Below are 20611 nucleotides of genomic sequence, written 5' to 3'. Positions count from 1 at the left end.
CATAAGTTGAGAGCACATGTTTGGTAGATGAATACACATTAGGATAGTACATTGGCTGTTGAGGGGTTGTTTCGTACAATTTCCAATGCCAGTATTCTAACCTTAGAGGGTCCTCTCATGGGGAAAATAGTGGAATTTTCCTGCACCAGTTGCTGACCCCTACAGATGTGTGTCAGGTTGACAGGATGTGACCCCCAGTACATGAACTTCAAAAGCAAAAAACGGGGTGATATTGAGGACGTCTTGACCTTGTAGGTCATGGAACCAGAACGTTCAAGAGTTTGGTACGGGAAAGTCTTTGTACCAGTTTCGCTTATATAAAACCTGGGTGTCCCCCTTTCCACATACATTACATCCGTCGATGGCTCTGCTGTTGCGTGTTAGAAGAAATGGCTGAAGAATTTCTTGAACTGTGAGTATTTTAAAATTTGATCATTTTTATAAAAAAGTGATTACCAAGTGTTTGTTCATTGAATATAAATACTTAAAAATGATAGTAGTGTAAAATGACATATTATTTATTTTCAGACAAGATATATTTGAGGATTTGCAAATATTGTTACCGTTCTTTCTTTCATTACAGGTGTTTTGTGAATACAATAATTAGGGGGGTTTTCGTAGATATTTTTAAGATATTGTTATCTTTTTGTATGTATGTAAAATATGGAACCCCCTGGGTGGGCAAATGATTCATTCATTGTTGGAGTACAGTATGAGCGAATCTGTTTCTTCACATGAATGGGTGGCTTGTCCCGACCCATCTAAACATCTAAACATCTAAACATCTAGACATGCTGGATATGTTCTTAATACTGGACATACCTGGATATTTCATGGACATATCTGTGCTTCTGGATACTATGGATATATGTGTGAATTGATCTGTTCCTGGAACTGTTCTAAGTGAAATTGTGCTGTTGGATACAACGCATGTATGTGTGAATTGATCTGTTCATGGAACTGTTCTAAGTGAAATTGTGCTGCTGGATACAACGCATGTATGTGTGAATTGATCTGTTCATGGAACTGTTCTAAGTGAAATTGTGCTGGTGGATACAACGCATGTATGTGTGAATTGATCTGTTCCTGGAACTGTTCTAAGTGAAATTGTGCTTCTGGATACTATGGATATATGTGTGAATTGATCTGTTCATGGAACTGTTCTAAGTGAAATTGTGCTGTTGGATACAACGCATGTATGTGTGATTCTATCATGGAATGCGTTCGGAGGAATTTTCAATGGATGCCATGAGGTAAGTTGTTCTCCCTTACATGTTGTTTGCACCAATGCGTGAAGGTACACTTATGTCCTGATGTTGATGTATAGTTGAGAGACTGATGAAAATATATATCCAGAGAATTGCACACAGAATAGGGTTAAATCCAGTGATTTGCACACAGTATAATCCAGAGAGGGTTGTGATCCAATCAGAAACAATGTGTGAAATCAAGTCAATATATATCCACTAGTGATTTCAGAGACTGAGTATGACATGGGGTTGTTTGGTGGGGCTTACATGGTCCAACTGAGTCTAAAAATAAGTTGTGGGAAATTCCATGTACAACATGATCTAAATATAGACACACCGGGTGTTGACACAATAGATCTAAATATAACCCATTGCCAGGGGACTGTTCTAAAAATTAACACACCAGGTGTCCAGGTGTTGATAACGTCGTGAATCCAACATGGCGGATATTCTGGTGAATACCCAGCTATACCACAAGGATATCATTGGTGCTTTCCTAATGGGTCAGCTAATCTGTGCTGATTCTTTGGACATTCCTATGGATATTATAAGGTAAGTACATGTTTACTAGATACCAAATAGTGTTATCTCGTAGGTATATAATCATTGGTTCAAACACTCTGTATGTAATCCCCAACACTAGTTCAACCACTGGGGATAGAATCCGACTGATATATCCAAGAATGTCGTCACGCATGGCCACCGATATAAATTACACCTTGCTGGAGACACAGGTGGTTTTAAGTGGTTTTACTTACAGTCACGAATCATTACTGGCTATGCAAATTCACTCAACCATCAAGCCTTTGTACAGACTTAAGCACCCACTGTGAAGCTAAATAGGCAAAAATGTAATTCCCTTTTACGTTTCTTGATGAGAACCGGATCGTCACACTTGTCAATGTAAATTCAAAAATGTCAGATGGCAATGTCATGGTATTCAGCATCTTCTGTAAAACCGGATTGAACCCTCCAGAAGCGTGACCTGACTCGTCCTGAGGTTATGCTTCCAGGTAATTCCTTAGTTACTGGGGTCACACACCTGGGTCTTTGATTCTAGAACTTTTTCCGTGGGCTTGACCTGAGGTCAATCTGGGCCCATGCCCAGTGAAATCACACACATGTGTCTTAGGTTCCAGACGTTTCTGCATAATGATGTCGCACAGGTGTTTAATTAGGTCACCCAAGTTCACCGAGTTCGGGGTATTTACTGAGCTATACAACACATATTTGTTTCATGCTTAATCAGGAAGTAGGCTTAGGATTAAGAAATGTCGAATAGAATATGATTCCAAACCTGAGTCGTTACATACCATTGTCAAGGACATCAAATGCGTTAATGCTGAGTGAATACTGCATTACGATTCGTTCATCTCCTCCCGTCAGGTCGACGCTCTTCAGTGTCTTGCAGTCGCTGAAGAAAATTCGTCTGGAATGAAACATGTTAACGTTATTGGAAACTCTTGCATCATGGCGGTGATCCCTTCTAACTTTCTCATCAAGTTAGAAGGGAAAGGTTTCCGGGTGCGTACTCAAGCAAACTTTTTACACGTGTGTGTTCACTTTAACGCCGATTATTGTACATTCACAAGGAGGAGCATGTGTGGGTACAACTTTACACATGCAATATACAACTATACAAACTTGCCATACCTGCAATTATTAACGTGATGACAGAGTATCAGGTATATGCATATGAATGTGTCTGTTAACCTTCATAAACATGTTGTACTCTCTGTCAATGTGTACACACTTTCACACACACACATAGCCATCACACACATGTTGTACTCTCTGTCGATGTGTACACACACACATGTTGTACACCTTTTTGACACGTGCAGTCACTCACATGCACAAGTTGTGTTCCCTGTTGAGCCCTGTCATGTAATACTTAAGCTGTCAGACCGAAGACCGTTTGTTATAGTCAAGATGTTGGATGTCATGGTATCCCTGGCATACTTACATGTTGTGTTTCCTGTTGAGCTCTGTCATGCTATATTCCAGATGTTAGACCGAAGAACGTTAGATGTCATGGCAACTCCTGGTATACTTACAATTGTGTTCCCTGTTGAACCCTGTCATGTTACATTCAAGATGTCAGACAGAAAAACGCTAGATGTCATGGCAACCCTGTTTACTTACACGTTGTAATCCCCACCTAGTGTGCACCGCCATGATGCAAGAGTCTCCAATACGGAGACGGCCCCTCAAACAAAGTCAAACAGTGTCACCAACCCGTTGTTGTATCTCACTCTCCCAGGTTTGCAGGTCAGGTTGGTAAGTGGAGTGACCGTGAAGGGGGAGATGGTCTCCACAGACAACAGAACATCGGGCACGTCAACATAGTCCACAGCGACGTAAACGTTGTTGGTATGGTAAGCAACGCCAGTCACCAGTCCCGATATCTCTGCCAAGACTAGAAACATGACACTTTCTAGTCTGGCAGCAATGGTTTGGGAAAGGTAATCAAAGTAAAGTTAGTCTCAGTGTTATTCGTTACACTCCTCTCCTGAGTCTAGCAAACCCTAGTATGAGGCCGCGTCACGTGACCTTTGAGCGATCTATGACTGTCAAATCAAAAGAGAGACGGCCATAAGGATCAATCAACAGCTACTGCTGTTGACCTGCAGTATATACCCTTTTGATGACTTGGTTACCACTAGCCAGTATTTCCGCAAGCTAACATCCTTGAATATTGACAAAAAAAACCGCGAATTTCAAAAATGATTATTCACTGTTGACGGCTTTGCAGTGTGTTCCATGTGCATCACACACAAGCGATCAGACGGAAAATAGCATTCAGAATCGTTCAGGTACAAACATTTTCGAGGTAAAAGTTCAAAAGGAATTTGCAAATGTCCATTTTCGCTGTGTTCTGATTGGTCAGCATCAAAGTTTACCTGACTCCTACTAGGCTTTGTTAGACTCATAGAGGAGTGTAACGAAAAATGCTGAGTCTAAGTTTACTTAGACTGGGAAAGGTAGAGATTCCAAGCTTTCCAACGGTACCAAATACATTTGTCGTGTATCAATATTTTACACAAAATGCCACTGCACTATTGAATAAGAGTCATGATTAGTTCAATAGTAATTTTTGACAATGTGTGAGGGTAGGTTTCAGGTTTAGGTTAAGGCTGATTTTCACTGTATTATTAGTGATATAATCTGTGAGGTTTAGGGTTAGGGTTAGGTTAAGGCTGATTTTCACTGTATTATTAATAATATAATCTGTGAGGTTTAGGGTTTAGGTTTAGGTTAAGGCTGATTTTCACTGTATTATTAGTGTCATTAACTGTGGGAGTTAGGGTTAGGGTTAGGTTAAGGCTGATTTTCACTGTATTATTAGTGATATAATCTGTGAGGTTTAGGGTTTAGGTTTAGGTTAAGCCTGATTTTCACTGTATTATTAGTGTCATTAACTGTGAGAGTTAGGGTTAGGGTTAGGTTAAGGCTGATTTTCACTGTATTATTAGCGTCAGTATCTGTGAGGGTAGGATTCAGGTTTAGGTTAAGGCTGTTTTTCACTGTATTATTAGTGATATAATCTGTGAGGTTTAGGGTTTAGGATTCAGGTTAAGGCTGATTTTCACTGTATTATTAGCGTCAGTATCTGTGAGGGTAGGATTCAGGTTTAGGTTAAGACTGATTTTCACTGTATTATTAGTGATATAATCTGTGAGGTTTAGGGTTTAGGTTAAGGCTGATTTTCACTGTATTATTAGTGATATAATCTGTGAGGTTTGGGGTTTAGGTTTAGGTTAAGGCTGATTTTCACTGTATTATTAGTGATATAATCTGTGAGGTTTAGGGTTTAGGTTTAGGTTAAGGCTGATTTTCACTGTATTATTAGTGATATAATCTGTGAGGTTTGGGGTTTAGGTTTAGGTTAAGGCTGATTTTCACTGTATTATTAGTGATATAATCTGTGAGGTTTAGGGTTTAGGTTTAGGTTAAGGCTGATTTTCACTGTATTATTAATGATATAATCTGTGAGGTTTGGGGTTTAGGTTTAGGTTAAGGCTGATTTTCACTGTATTATTAATGATGTAATCTGTGAGGTTTGGGGTTTAGATTTAGGTTAAGGCTGATTTTCACTGTATTATTAGCGTCATAATGTATGAGTGTCCAGGTTAGGTTAAGGCTGATTTTCACTGTACTATTAGCGTCAGTATCTGTGAGGGTAGGATTCAGGTTTAGGTTCAGGCTGATTTTCTCTGTATTGTTAGTGATGTAATCTGTGAGGTTTAGGGTTTAGATGTAGGTTAAGGCTGATTTTCACTGTCTTATTAATGATATACTCTGTGAGGTTTCGGGTTTAGGTTTAGGTTAAGGCTGATTTGTACTCTATTATTAGTGATATAATCTGTGAGGTTTAGGGTTTAGGTTTAGGTTAAGGCTGATTTTCACTGTATTATTAATGATATAATCTGTGAGGTTTGGGGTTTAGGTTTAGGTTAAGGCTGATTTTCACTGTATTATTAGTGATATAATCTGTGAGGTTTAGGGTTTAGGTTTAGGTTAAGGCTGATTTTCACTGTATTATTAGTGATATAATCTGTGAGGTTTGGGGTTTAGGTTTAGGTTAAGGCTGATTTTCACTGTATTATTAGTGATATAATCTGTGAGGTTTAGGGTTTAGGTTTAGGTTAAGGCTGATTTTCACTGTATTATTAATGATATAATCTGTGAGGTTTGGGGTTTAGGTTTAGGTTAAGGCTGATTTTCACTGTATTATTAATGATGTAATCTGTGAGGTTTGGGGTTTAGATTTAGGTTAAGGCTGATTTTCACTGTATTATTAGCGTCATAATGTATGAGTGTCCAGGTTAGGTTAAGGCTGATTTTCACTGTACTATTAGCGTCAGTATCTGTGAGGGTAGGATTCAGGTTTAGGTTCAGGCTGATTTTCTCTGTATTGTTAGTGATGTAATCTGTGAGGTTTAGGGTTTAGATGTAGGTTAAGGCTGATTTTCACTGTCTTATTAATGATATACTCTGTGAGGTTTCGGGTTTAGGTTTAGGTTAAGGCTGATTTGTACTCTATTATTAGTGATATAATCTGTGAGGTTTAGGGTTTAGGTTTAGGTTAAGGCTGATTTTCACTGTATTATTAATGATATAATCTGTGAGGTTTGGGGTTTAGGTTTAGGTTAAGGATGATTTTCACTGTATTATTAATGATATAATCTGTGAGGTTTGGTGTTTAGGTTTAGGTTAAGGCTGATTTTCACAGTATTATTAGTGTCATTAACTGTGAGAGTTAGGGATAGGGTTAGGTTAAGACTGATTTTCACTCTATTATTAGTGTTATAAACTGTGAGGTTTAGGGTTTAGGTTTAGGTTAAGGCTGATTTTCACTGTATTATAAATGATATAATCTGTGAGGTTTGGGGTTTAGGTTTAGGTTAAGGCTGATTTTCACTGTATTATTAATGATGTAATCTGTGAGGTTTGGGGTTTAGGTTTAGGTTAAGGCTGATTTTCACTGTATTATTAGCGTCATAATGTATGAGTGTCCAGGTTAGGTTAAGGCTGATTTTCACTGTATCATTAGCGTTCGTATGTGTGAGGGTAGGATTCAGGTTTAGGTTAAGGCTGATTTTCACTGTATTATTAATGATATAATCTGTGAGGTTTGGTGTTTAGGTTTAGGTTAAGGCTGATTTTCACTGTATTGTTAGCGTCAGTATCTGTGAGGGTAGGATTCAGGTTTAGGTTCTGGCTGTTTTTCACTGTATTATTAATGATATAATCTGTGAGGTTTGGGGTTTAGGTTTAGGTTAAGGCTGATTTTCACTGTATTATTAGCGTCATAATGTATGAGTGTCCGGGTTAGGTTCAGGCTGATTTTCACTGTATTATTAGTGTCCTTATCTGTCAGGGTTAGGGTTCAGGTATAGGTTAAGGCTGATTTTCACTGTATTATTAGCGTCATAATGTATGAGTGTCCGGGTTAGGTTAAGGCTGATTTTCACTGTATTATTAGTGTCCTTATCTGTGAGGTTTAAGGTTTAGGTATAGGTTATGGCTGATTTTCACTGTATTATTAGTGTCATTATCACTCAGGGTTAGGGTTCGAGTCAGTGATGTTGTTGATTTTGGCTATGCAGTTAGAATCATTATCTGTAAGGGTTAGGGTTAGAGTCCATTACGTTGCTGGTTTTGATTATAGAATTAGTGTCATTATCTGTGAGGGTTAGCGTTAGGTTTATTGTTGATTTTGACTATGTAATTAGTGTCATTATCTGTGAGGATTAGGGTTAGAGTCAGTTGCGTTGTTGATTTTGACTCTGTAAACAGTGTCAGTATATATGAGGATTAGGGTTAGTGTTAGGTTTATTGTTGATTTTGACTGTGTAAACAGTGTCATTATCTGTGAGGATTAGGGTTTAAAGCCAGGTCTATTGCATGTGTGAAGGCCTAAAAATGTCTGTGAAATGAACAGAGCAAAGTCTGGAGCAATAGTACCCGATACAAAGATGAGTTTTTGTCACTCCTACAATATTTATGAATATCTACAGATGAGGCAGCCTCATTAGTCTCCTTTATTCAACGTTCAGGTGGGTCGGTAGGCTACAGTGTTAACCCAAACCCTGACCAAATTCAGGTGGGTATGTAGGCTACGGGGTTAACCCTAACCCTGACCAAATTCAGGTGGGTCGGTAGGCTACAGGGTTAACCCTAACCCTGACCAAACAGACTATCGTTTGGATAACCCGATCACAACTGTCTGAGATTTATATACATAAACAAACGGGTCAGCAAGGAGGAGAGCATGAGGTGAAACTGCCTATTTCCTGTCTACTGGCATCAGTGAGGAAGTATAATTATTTCATCTTTTTCTCAGTACATGGGTTAACACCTATGTGTTTTTATTGGTTCTAGTTCGATTTTTTGGATGAAGATACGTACTTGTTTCATTTGCTATCACAGTTTCCGTTGCCCCGGTGCCGTTGATGACCCAACATATTAACAGGAACGGACTTTGAGTGAAGTAGTAGATGACATAGCCAGGACATCCTGCAGCTGAATGATCCACTGTCAGTCCGCTGACATTTTCAGAGGCATGAAGACTTGGCAGGATGGTCCCAACTGAGTCCACAACCGCTACATCAGACGATGAACAGGCTGCGACCAAACCGGCACACCCTTCCACTGCGAAACATCATACTGCTTGATAACAACCAGGTTCTCGACAGTTTTATATCTGCTATTACTCTTATACTATATAAATTGTTTTTTTAAAAATCAATATTAATTTTGTTTACAATGATGGAATCCAAATACACCTTTTCTCGTTTCTTATCCGAAATTATAAACAGTAATCCCAAATATTCACAAAATGTTGTACACATACATTTGGGACAAACGTCCGGCTGTAATTCTGTCACATTTTGTAATGCCAAGGTAAGGTCACATAAGAGTCTGTTGAGAACTTCAAGCTTAGCTGCAAAGCATCCTACATCAGCGATGCTTTCATTTCCAATCAGTGCTGCGCCATCTGAAAATAGATCCACCAAGATGTTACATTTACAATTCAAGAAGAAACATGGAGAGTTTCTTCCTATCATAATAGCTGTATGTGCAATGTTAAGTGGCGTCTTCCTACTTTAAGGAGTGTAACCAAGAAATATTGTGCCAAACTGTTTTGAGCAGTATACTAAGATCATATGGTAATAACATGTAGATATGTATAACTGAATACAAAACCTCCTGAGTTTAATCCTCAACTTTGTATAATATCCAAGTTTGCCTCTATTTCGTAAGTACGAAACGTATGCTTTCTTGCATATATATAATCAATTTCTATTTATCACAGAGTAGAGAGAGTCGGTTTGTCAATTGCACACAATAGCAAAATTAGTCTCAAGGGATTTACAATTACCCAATCATGTGTAAAATTCTCCACAATTTCACCACATTTAACGTTTGAGGGACGAATGAGATAGAAATTGTTATCCCCTAGCGTAGTGGAATACAACAAAGGTGTAATTCAGTTGTAGCTGGGGCCTAATGAGTGTTCATAAGGCAAATGATATATGAATTATCATTCCAGCTTGTGCACCACGTATACATTACGTCATGAATACTTCTAGATCTAGTAATCAAATTAACAACAAACTCAACGCCATTTCAAAGTATATGGACTCAGGTGGAAATGGAATGCAAGAACAATTCTAGAATCGAGACTAATCTTGAGGGTGTGAGAGAAGTGTTTGGGAATACCTCGAAAGAATTCAGAAAACTGAAAGGTGATAAAGACTTACATGGTCTAGAAAAGGAAACAGAATCCAGTACAATGTTTTAATAGAGCTGATTCTTCTGAAGTCGGCTGGGAGCCGTCACTACGTGATCTGAGATGACAGGCGTTTTACGCGAGCAGAGAACTGAACTGTTATGAAGATCAAGTCCAAGAATATGCGGTCATCACGTTGACATCTGTATGGGAGTGCAGGATGGTTTGAGCGCAGGGTGGTGGGGGTGCAGGGTGGTGGGAGTGCAGGGTGGTGGCAGTGCAGGATGGTGGGAGTGCAGGATGGTTTAGGCGCAGGGTGGTGGGAGTGCAGGGTGGTGGGTGTGCTGGATGGTGGGAGTGGAGGATGGTGGGAGTGCAGGATGGTTTAGGCGCAGGGTGGTGGGAGTGCAGGGTGGTGGGTGTGCAGGATGGTGGGAGTGCATTGCGGTGGGTGTGCAGGGTGGTGGGAGTGCGGGGTAGTGGGAGTGCAGGATCATGGGAGTGCGGGGTGGAGGGAGTGCAGAATGGTGGGAGTGCAGAATGGTGGGAGTGCAGGATGGTTCGAGTGCACGATGGTTCGAGTGCAGGGTGGTTCGACTGCAGGATGATGGGAGTGCAGGATGGTGGGAGCGCAGGATGGTTTGAGCGCAGGGTGGTGGGAGTGCAGGGTGGCGGGTGTGCAGGATGGTGGGAGTGCAGGATGGTGACAGTGCAAATGGTGGCAGTGCAGGATGGTGGGAGTGCAGGATGGTGGGAGTGCAGGGTGGTGGGAGCGCAGGATGGCGGTAGTGCAGGGTGATGGGAGTGCAGGATGGTGGGAGTGCAGGATGGTGGGAGCGCAGGGTGGTGGGAGTGCAGGGTGGTGGGAGTGCAGGGTGGTGGGAGTGCAGGATGGTGGGACCGCAGGATGGTGGGAGTGCGGGGTAGTGGGAGTGCAGGATGATGGGAGTGCGGGGTGGAGGGAGTGCATTGCGGTGGGTGTGCAGGGTGGTGGGAGTGCGGGGTAGTGGGAGTGCAGGATGATGGGAGTGCGGGGTGGAGGGAGTGCAGAATGGTGGGAGTGCAGAATGGTGGGAGTGCAGGATGGTTCGAGTGCACGATGGTTCGAGTGCAGGGTGGTTCGACTGCAGGATGATGGGAGTGCAGGATGGTGGGAGCGCAGGATGGTTTGAGCGCAGGGTGGTGGGAGTGCAGGGTGGCGGGTGTGCAGGATGGTGACAGTGCAGAATGGTGGCAGTGCAGGATGGTGGGAGTGCAGGATGGTGGGAGTGCAGGGTGGTGGGAGCGCAGGATGGCGGTAGTGCAGGGTGGTGGGAGTGCAGGATGGTGGGAGCGCAGGATGGTGGGAGCGCAGGGTGGTGGGAGTGCAGGGTGGTGGGAGTGCAGGGTGGTGGGAGTGCAGGGTGGTGGGAGTGCGGGGTGGTGGGAGTGCGGGGTAGTGGGAGTGCAGGATGATGGGAGTGCGGGGTGGAGGGAGTGCAGAATGGTGGGTGTGCGACGAATATGCTGATCCAAAGTCTACTGGGATTACATGTTAAGTGTCACAGTATTTGTGATTCTCATAATATTAACGACAGATTATTAAGAATTTGAACACGCACAGGCAGAAATTATGGTAAAAAGTTGTTTTAAGGGTGACGTGCAACCATAAAACCAAACATAATAAAAACACTGTCATCATATGTTAACTATAAAATGCATTGTTAATTGTGGAAAAAAAACAAATGAACAAAATTATATGCGTATAGTCGCATATCAAAAGTGCAATATTTTGTAACCGCCATACCGAACCCAGTCTGACCCGTTGGGTGTTCTCACAATCGTGTGCTCAATGACCACTGGGTCATTTGTCGATACGTTTAGCCGCTTATAAACCCGATAGGGTTAAATTCAAACTGCTTGTGGTCAATGATTGAAGTTGTGCATCGCATATTGTTATTAGCAGACAGACATTCAGACATATAGGTGTCAATAAACCAGACACTGAGCTTTTTATATTTTTGATTTTGCGAGTTGTGTAACGAGTAGATTATTTACTTGTTATTCTACACAAACAGGATTAGACTGCTGCTTACGACCTCATACTCCGGACAGTCACACTGTTTCAAGCTCCGCGAACCTACTCACTGCACATGTGTCATGAGCGCAGCGCAACATAGCTGTTAAAACCACCTTTTACCCCTGCGCAAGGAGAAAGTTAATGAATCGTTTGAATTGCGCTTGCGAGGTTTTTCCTCGCGTTTTTTTCCAACTTTATAGGTTGAATTGGCACTTTTGATGATTTGTTTCGCGTAAGTGCATACCGAAAGGTATCAGAATGTGCGAAGTGTTTTATGTTGCATGTAACCTTCAAAGAAAATTATTCCTTTATGGAAGTTTATCAATTATCAATGCAAGTGTTTTTGTTATTGACTTCATTGATAATGGCTACAGAGTATTTTTAGTCATCCCCCAGATAATGGATAATCAATGCTATGCAGTGGTGACTTTGCAAAAAGTGCTATTCATGATTTTCAAGTTTAATCGTTGTCTGTGAGGAGAAGCCTACTGCTGCTAGTCCTTCATGTGTTCGACTCGGTCTTCTGGCAAGATGAGACCGATTTTAGATCAATCCTTATTCAGTAAGCATTTTTGGAAATGCTCTGTGAAATATGAAAACTGACGTACAGCTCGTATGTACATAAACAAAAATGACTGGTTGGTGATAGCTGACATACATTCTGCCTATCACCACTTAACTATTGTAGAACCTCATACTGATTTCCTAGAAATTTACTGGAGTATTGGAGGGGACAGAACATTTTACAGTAAAGTTTGTAGCTATGCCCTTTGGACTGATAGCTGCTCCTTACGACTTTACTAAAACTACACGTCGGTCGGTACAGTACTGCCGATCCCAGTCGTACAGATGTGTGACATTTATAGAAGAAGGGATAATGGCTGTCAGTAGTTTAAAATATGCAAGAAGAATTGGGCTAGCTATCAAGAGTAACCTGATTAAATCCAGTTTTGTACCAAAGGGAGCCAAGTTAACTTGTTGAGTGGTTTTGAGTGGTCTTGTTACTGATAACAGAGTTATGATGTTGCCAATTCCAAGACGGAGGCTGGACAAGCTAAAGTCCTTTGTCAAGTATCTGTTTGATCATCAAGGTAACGTTCGGGTTCGACCTATTGCATCAGTTGTCGGTCAGATTGTTTACATGAAGATTGTAGCAGGTTCGACCCGTGAAGGTCCCGGGGTAGAATAGGCCTTCAGCAACCCATGCTTGCCATAAAAGGCGACTCAGCTTGTCGTAAGAGGCGACTAACGGGATCGGGTGGTCAGGCTCGCTGACTTGGTTGACGCATGTCATCGGTTCCCAATTGCGCAGATCGATGCTCATGTTGTTGATCACTGGATTGTCTGGTCCAGACTCGATTATTTACAGACCGCCGCCATATAGCTGTAATATTGCTGAGTGCGGCGTAAAACTCAACTCACTCACTCACTCACTTGTAGCAGGTTCCATTTGCCAACTGATGACAAGATCACTGAGTATTCAGACTCTGGAAGTCATATCCTTGAATGATTTTATTTAACTGTCTCCTGAGGGTATAGATCAAATAATCATTTAGAAGAACAATCTGTAAAACTACAAAAACCGTTTACTAGTAGAACAGCGTATGATCACTAAAGTAGAATAGTTTTACCGATATTGTGTTCTGCTTGGGGGAGTGAGCTATATGGACATTGGTCTGCAAGGCGTGAATAAAGTTCGACTTGGAGAGAGTTGGTGGCGGTGATGATGGCTCTGACAATACGAACGTTAAATCCACATTGTGTAAAGGTAGCATGAAACCAGCTATTGCCAGATCTGTGTTCAATGCGTGTTTAGCTCATTCTGTGCATTAGAGCCCTTAATGATAAAGCTCACTTCTTCACCAACATAATTGATCATGATCATTGGGGAATTTAGCAGTATATTGTTAGAAATCTGAAGAAGATATGGGGAAGATATCATGTTCACAGATTTGCCTCTAATTACAGCGTAAAAGTCTCAACTTTCTGTTAAAAAATCCGGGATCAAGTATGAGGTGTAACAGAGATGCTTTCAAGATGCAGCAATACATTTACGTCTTCTTCGCAACAGATTTGTCACTGCAACTTTCCACAAGTAAGGATGTGTTTTAAGGAAAGATAACCCCACAAACAGTTAGAAATCGCTTGCGTGTCGCCGGACTTCGCCTCCCGGAGACACCATAACAGACCAGTCTCAAGTCTGCGTCCGTGAAGTTGCCTGGTTTGATAGAGGAGCGGTCATGGTGTGGGGATCTTTTTGCGCACACGGAAATTCTCCTCTTCTTGATGCTCAAGGGAACTTAACTGATGTCCAGCACAGGGATCAGATTTTGCAACCTGTTCTGCTTCCGTTCATGCAAAGACACGCCCTGGACTAAAGTTCTACCGAGACAACGCTAGGCCCCATACAGAAGTCCTTTCGCGGAATTTTCTGCGAAAACTTCAATCCAATCGAACACATCTGGGACAAACGAGTCAACAAGTCAATCCATCATAGACGTTGCAAGATCTTCAAGGTGTCCTTGTTGAGCAATGGCGACGTCTTCCTCGGGCAGTGTTCACTAACGTTGTGAGTTCCATGAAGAGGCGATGTGTGGCTGTACAAGACGCTAGACAAATCACTTCATTGTTCTCCATTCTGTATACTTCATTTTGGAGGGTATTCCGACACCGTAAATGCTATCAATGTTAAAGACAAACGGCGTGACGTGTTTCTGTTTTCCGTTGATGTCCAGGGGTTTTGTGTACAGCATGCAACTAAAATAACTGCCTTAAATAAATACTCCGTAAAATAAACACTCCCCAAAATACTGAGAGTCAAGTTTTCATTTTTGCTCAGTATATATCCAGGAATAACCACCATGCCACAAAAAAAAGAGATTTGCTGTGCGCTGTGGGCAGCTGAGGTAACATGGCCTTTCGGAATTGGGTCCAAAAGGCTCTATCAGCTACCAAAAGCCCTCTTGCATAACCATATTGCCTGCTGCAGAACCATTGATCCAATTGCCCGCCAGCAAGATAGCTCCAAATGCGACATCGCACTGCACAACCATATTGCCCGGTGAACTGTCTGCTGCCTTGCCTGCTTGGGAGAAACCTACCAACCATCGAGGACTTCTTAAATCGTCTGGGGAGGATCAAGGTCCATACCTTGTGGAGCAAACCGCGACGATGTTGTAGGCATGTGTGGATAAAACCATGGCAATTTTGGTAGACATAGTGTCAACGCTGGATGATGGCAGCAGTGAGTATTCCCCTGTTGACAAACTCCATGAGTTAATAATTAGAATCAAGGAGGAAGAAGAAGAACCTCAGGATATCCAGAAGGTAGGGGCAGGTGCTAGAAACGGTTCTAAAAGTGGACCTATATATAAAGCCACCATGTCGTCAAGACCTGGAAGCACCGCACACCTGCTAACACCCCAAACGACAGAAAGCTTGACAGACAGGCTGACAACACCCAAACCAAATCCGGTCACCTCTTCTACATGGAACAGGAGAGAAAAATTATCGAGAGAGAAGCACTACTCTATACTATAGATACCAGTCTTCACACAGCAAAAATAACTGCGTTTCCGGACACCGGAAACCTAACTGAAACAAAATGGAAACTTAAGTTTCAGGTAGGTTTCCGGATCGTTTCTTTACGTTTCCATCAAGTTTCCGTTAAATGGAAACTCACAAATTACCCACAATCCGGTAGGGCTCCAGTGCGTTTCCGTTACCCAGTTTCCAGTATGGGCTCCAGTGGGTTTCTGTTACCCAGATTCCAGTAGGGCTCCAGTGCGATTTCGTTACCGGAAACCTAACTGAAACAAAGTGGAAACTTAAGTTTCAGGTAGGTTTCCGGATCGTTCCTTTACGTTTCCATCAAGTTTCCGTTACATGGAAACTCACAAATTACCCACAATCCGGTTTGGCTCCAGTTGGTTTCCGTTACCCAGATTCCAGTATGGGCTCCAGTGCGTTTCCGTTACCCAGATTCCAGTAGGGATCCAGTGAGTTTCCGTTACCAAGTGGCTATATTTGGTTATAATTGGTTATTAGCATGCAGCGAGTACCATATGTCCACCTGATCGTTGATTGTGTAAATTATATGACAATACATGCTCACTTAAGTTATCTCATCATCACCTGGACCTAAAACAAAAATCAGTCAGTCAGTTGATTTCTCTTTATTCATCATAAACATTGATTTAGAAAATCATCAAAATTTGCTCAATAGCATTAACATGTAGGAATACACACTCATAACAAAAACAGTACCACCTATATTTACATCACATTGTTCTCATAGTGTGTCTGTGTTTCAATGTTGCAAATATGCATTGTCACAAATTGCAAAATCCTGTCAGTAGATTTCTCTTCATTCAGAGAGGAATGACTTGCCCACTCTCAAGCACATAAACCACCTACATAGTATCGATGGATGTAGTCTGGTTGTGATGCCGAAATTGCCCGACAATGATTCCCATTTAGCATTTCTGATGTCTGCACTAACAAAGTTGTAACTCAAGGTCTGATGTATTGCATGTTGTGTAATGTACGGTTGGAGGAGCACCAAAAGGAATTATGAACTGGGTTATAAAAACAAACACGGATGAAAGAATTAACCGATAACAATCTAATTGATTTATTACTTTTATCTTGCACGGCGGATTTGCCAAAAGGGGGTACCCCACTGTGCCCCTGCCTTTGTTTCAGGGTGTGAATCAGTCACCCGTAGCTGACTCAATAAGGGGGAGGGGGGGGGGAATCAACAAGGGATTAAGTACAGCCTGTTCTGAAATTCATTGTACCACAGCATATAACATTCACACACTTGATCCCTTTAAAATAAAATATAAAAACATCATACGAACATGATACATGGCATACATGATACTCGCATTTTCGTCACCATTTCTCTAATACACAAAAAACTGAACAATGCATATACTATTCAAACATGATACATGACACCTTTAAATTATAATGCAAAAAAACTCCATCATTAAACACAGTTCACTGTCAGCTGCAGACAGTAATAGCTGCTGGGGCTAAGAGCCAGTTAATACCTTGTCACAACATGCCCCCACTAAACTGCCAGGTGTTCGTTGAAAAGATACAACAATGCGAAAAACAAAACAACCTAAAAAAGGGCACATGACACGGAACAGGTCTTTTGTCAGCTCCAGTTGACTCTTTCGTGTGAATATTCATGGGTACATTCCTCGAACAAGGTAATAACCTAATGGTTAACGTTAGCTTGTTTTAAGTTTGATATCTATGTTTTGTTTTCATTTTTCTTGTAATAACATTATAAAAAGTCATTGCATTTCAAGTTTCTTTTCACCGGGAAGTTCTTCAAGGCGAGACAGACAACAAGTTACAGTTGGGGCAAATGTGTGTGAAATATGATTCACTTATATTGTATGTACCCTAGAACAAATTATATAAATTCACGAAAACAGATTTGTTGTGTCTCGTATTATGTTGCTTTACAAAATATAATTCTGCCCCAGAACGTTCACGAACATATTGTTCTTTTTGGTACAGTTATATGTAACATGCCTGACCACTCCCAGTTACTGTATATCAGTATGTACCACGTTGAGAAATATCACAAATGGAAACTGAAACTCAATGGCACAAGATTTTTCCTAAGTTTCCGAAACAAAACCTAAAAGAGACTGAGTACGTAGAATCTTACGTTTCCATACTCTTTCAGTTAGGTTTCCGTTGTCCTGAAGTTAATATTATTTTATGTGACAATATCCTCTATTTGAATTCTTGTGTACAGAAACACTGAGATTACCAAGTTGAACACAGCACATAGACAGTTTAATGTTGGTCTCTGGATATATGCATATAGAGTCACATTTATTTTCTACAATCGTTTCATTCAAGATCTCACTAATGGAAACCATCGATGATGTTTTCCACTTGTTTTATGCAGGAAACCTACATTACCTAGTATCCACTAGGTTTCCGCGACAGCGGAAATCAAGTTCTTCTTACTATGAATGTTTCAACGAACTGAAACCAAGTGGAAACTCCTAAAGACAGTTTCAGTAGCAGAAACATGATGGAAACTAAGACTTGTTAGTTTCAGTTTTGTAAACTATACGGAAACTCTTATGGCGTGTTTCCATGTACTGAAACCCAGTGGAAACCTATATTACCCAGTATCCATTGGGTTTCCGCAAAAACGGAAACTAATTTATTTTTGCTGTGTCATTTTGCGTCTTTTCTAAGCCTCACTCTCCAGTTGCCTGTTTTCTGCAGGGTTTCTACCCCACCAAGTTTTTCCATTTTCTTCTCTAGAAAGTATCCACATGCTGGTATTTCCCTGTCTGTAGCTGGATGGCCTTCTTTCCCCACTGGCAGCAGATTCTTGCTTTCCCTTGGAATAGCGTAGCAGCAAACCTTCTCCAAATGTATTTTGCCCAAGGATTGACAGCCAGAAGTGTGGTTGTATCCTTTGGAATTGGTGCTGGTGCAACCTCTACCAGTATAGTTTGCATTTTTCGCCCACTAAGTCGCTGTAGTATTGGTTGTTATGAATGTGTATGTTCTGTATATTTTGCTATTAATTAAGTAATAATCATTATTGGTTCCCAATGTTTAGTGTTTTGAATAATAATTATGATGGATCGCATTTTTAAGATTTTGGTAGCAGGCGGTTCGGAAATTAACTGTCTATTTGCTGACTTTCGAGAAATGAATATATATATAAAGGCTAGTTGCCATGCTCGGACGGAAATTCACACAATTTACATCGCCAACAAATCTGTCACCGCCTGATCTACTGCTGCCAGACCTCTCGCTGTGTTACATTCCGCATAACTTTCTCTCTCGCACTAAGACTTTGGTGAGTTTGTTATATTATATATTTTTGTGACCCATTGCCGTAGATTTTGTCTCACTTGTATTGTATTTGAAATCAATATTGTAAAATTGACTTGTTAATAATACAATATTTGAATGTTTTAGATTTTTCTTTGTTCTGTGTTGCTGATTCACGGGGGTCCTATATCAGAGGGCAAGAGACGTAGGGTGCCATCACTTAACGGCCGCCTGGGCGCTGACCATGCACGTCCCATTCCTATGCTGCACATCGACGTAAAGCTGGTTTCCAGGGCTCTCTGGTGGTGTCATCAGAAATGACCTGTCGTCGACAGGTTCGACGTCGGGACGCTTTTTAATCCGATGTAACTCGATTTTTGGCAGCTTTTCACGCTGCGGGTATTTGTCATGTTTCGTACAACGACCCCAGGGTTTTGATTTTACTCTGGATCGGAAGCCCTGTGTCTTGGCCTGCCGATTTATGGCAGTTTTTCACGTTGTAGGTACTTGTCATGTTTCGTACATCAACCCCAGGGTTTTGTCTTTGACATGGGTCGGAAGCCCCGTGTCTTGACTTTCGCGTCATGTGCGACACGTGTGGCTGCCGTCATGTTTTCCCACCCTTAAAGCCACCCAAAGCCAAAGCCTGTGCGTGCGGCGGGATGCAAAACAGCTTATTTGATATCACAAGGAGTGGATGGGTGGAGTGAGTGAGTGATTAAACATACCTACACATACACTTACGAATTGAAAACCAGAACTGCCCATTAGCTTTTGGTGTCAGGTGTACGCCATCCTTGGCTAGCAGCGCAGGTCCCATCCTCATGTGCTGGCTGTGTTCCCAAAGGGTGGCATCCAGACGGCGTCGCAACATCTAGGTATAGACCGTCATGTTCCTTGGTTTTACCCTCGGAAACAGACTCCCTATCACTGCCTTGGAGCCTGGCCGTTTCCACCGAAGGTAATCCAGAAGATCCAGCAAGTCTTCGACCAGGTCCCGAGGATCAGTAGAGGCCGACACGTCGTTCTCTCCCACTTGAAAGAACACAATGCCCTGAAAAACTGCATCAAGGGCATCCACCTCTGCTTTCATCCGAGCGACGGTCGCCCCTCCGATCCCACGCACGGTACTGAGGATGCCATGTGGAGGGGGACAGACTTGAACAAGTCGCCGCACGAAACTATGCCATAGGATGGCAAAGTGCAGTGGCTTTGAAACAGGATTCAAAAAGTGCGCAGGCCAAGACTTGAATGAAGTTAGTCTTCATGAAAGATTTCTGACAATGAGTTGTGTCAAATAATATCAGCACAAGTGCCGTGATGCTCGTATCTGACTGCTAAGTATATATAGCCTGGGTCAATGATAAGTGTTTGTACTGAGCTCTGTATTGATTTCACAGGATCAATCGTTCATGGATTGAGACCTGTTGTTAGCTTAAGCCTGACACGACTCACTCATCTCGTTCAGTTATGGGATAAAACAACGATTCAATGATTGGTGCTTTCAGTCGTAATTGCCGCCACTTTGGTTGGCTTCCATGTCTCACCCAGAAACTCACGGATTACGCATTACTATCAAAACATCACAGCCAAGCTTGTGTGTCCCACTCCAACAAGTGCTTCTGCAAACATGACACCAGTCACGGCACAATTCCAGACAATGTAGTGATGTGATGTGATTGTGTTTGTCTTGTTTGAGGGTGACCTTTAGTAACACTAAGAATCACAAAAGCTGTGTCTTCGGTTTCTCTCCAGATGGAATTAAAGACAATACCAAGGCTACATTTCCATGCAACATCAAACAACTTCCATACAACATCAACTATCGGCAAACATGGAAACACGGTATTAAGGATCACACCAGCTGGAATTGAAGACAATTTTTCCGGGCCAGTTTGTAGGCATTGAAAATATGTCACCTTCACCTGGTAACATATTGTCAATGCCTAGGCCGACCGACTGACTTTGTAGACCTTGATGCAAGTATAGCATTTCACTTGTGTCAAGGGTTACATCACCTACCCATTTGCACCTACTTTGTTTATTTCGCGCTTTTAGTTTTTATTAGAAGTGTTAGGTGTTTTTGTTTTGAGTTGGTAATGTTTGAGTTTCGTAGTCACTTTCTCTCTGTTGGTATATTTTTCACGTTAATTTAATGTTTTTGGTTTGGGGTTAGTGTTTTAGGCGCGTTACTGTTGTACTTTTAGTTTGGCATTTATCTCCAGTTTTACGTTC

At 41.6% G+C, this 20611-nt stretch overlaps 1 protein-coding gene across 1 annotated transcript in view; it reads right to left on the bottom strand.

The window, feature by feature from the left end:
- The window catches only part of LOC137277925 (uncharacterized), a 56269-nt gene that overhangs the window by 13895 nt on the left and 21763 nt on the right, over positions 1-20611 (bottom strand). Inside the window, exons 2-5 of the mRNA XM_067809937.1 lie at positions 8611-8754; positions 8166-8408; positions 3489-3669; positions 2564-2679 (exon numbers count right to left, since the gene is read on the bottom strand). Coding sequence (XP_067666038.1) covers positions 2564-2679; positions 3489-3669; positions 8166-8408; positions 8611-8754 — 684 coding nt within the window. The remainder of the gene's footprint in view (positions 1-2563; positions 2680-3488; positions 3670-8165; positions 8409-8610; positions 8755-20611) is intronic.

The sequence above is a fragment of the Haliotis asinina genome, chromosome 1 (genome assembly GCF_037392515.1).
Source record: "Haliotis asinina isolate JCU_RB_2024 chromosome 1, JCU_Hal_asi_v2, whole genome shotgun sequence".
Classification (NCBI taxonomy): Eukaryota; Metazoa; Mollusca; class Gastropoda; order Lepetellida; family Haliotidae; genus Haliotis; species Haliotis asinina.
Note: the sequence above shows the minus strand (reverse complement) of the source record. Positions and strands in the feature narration are given on the sequence as shown.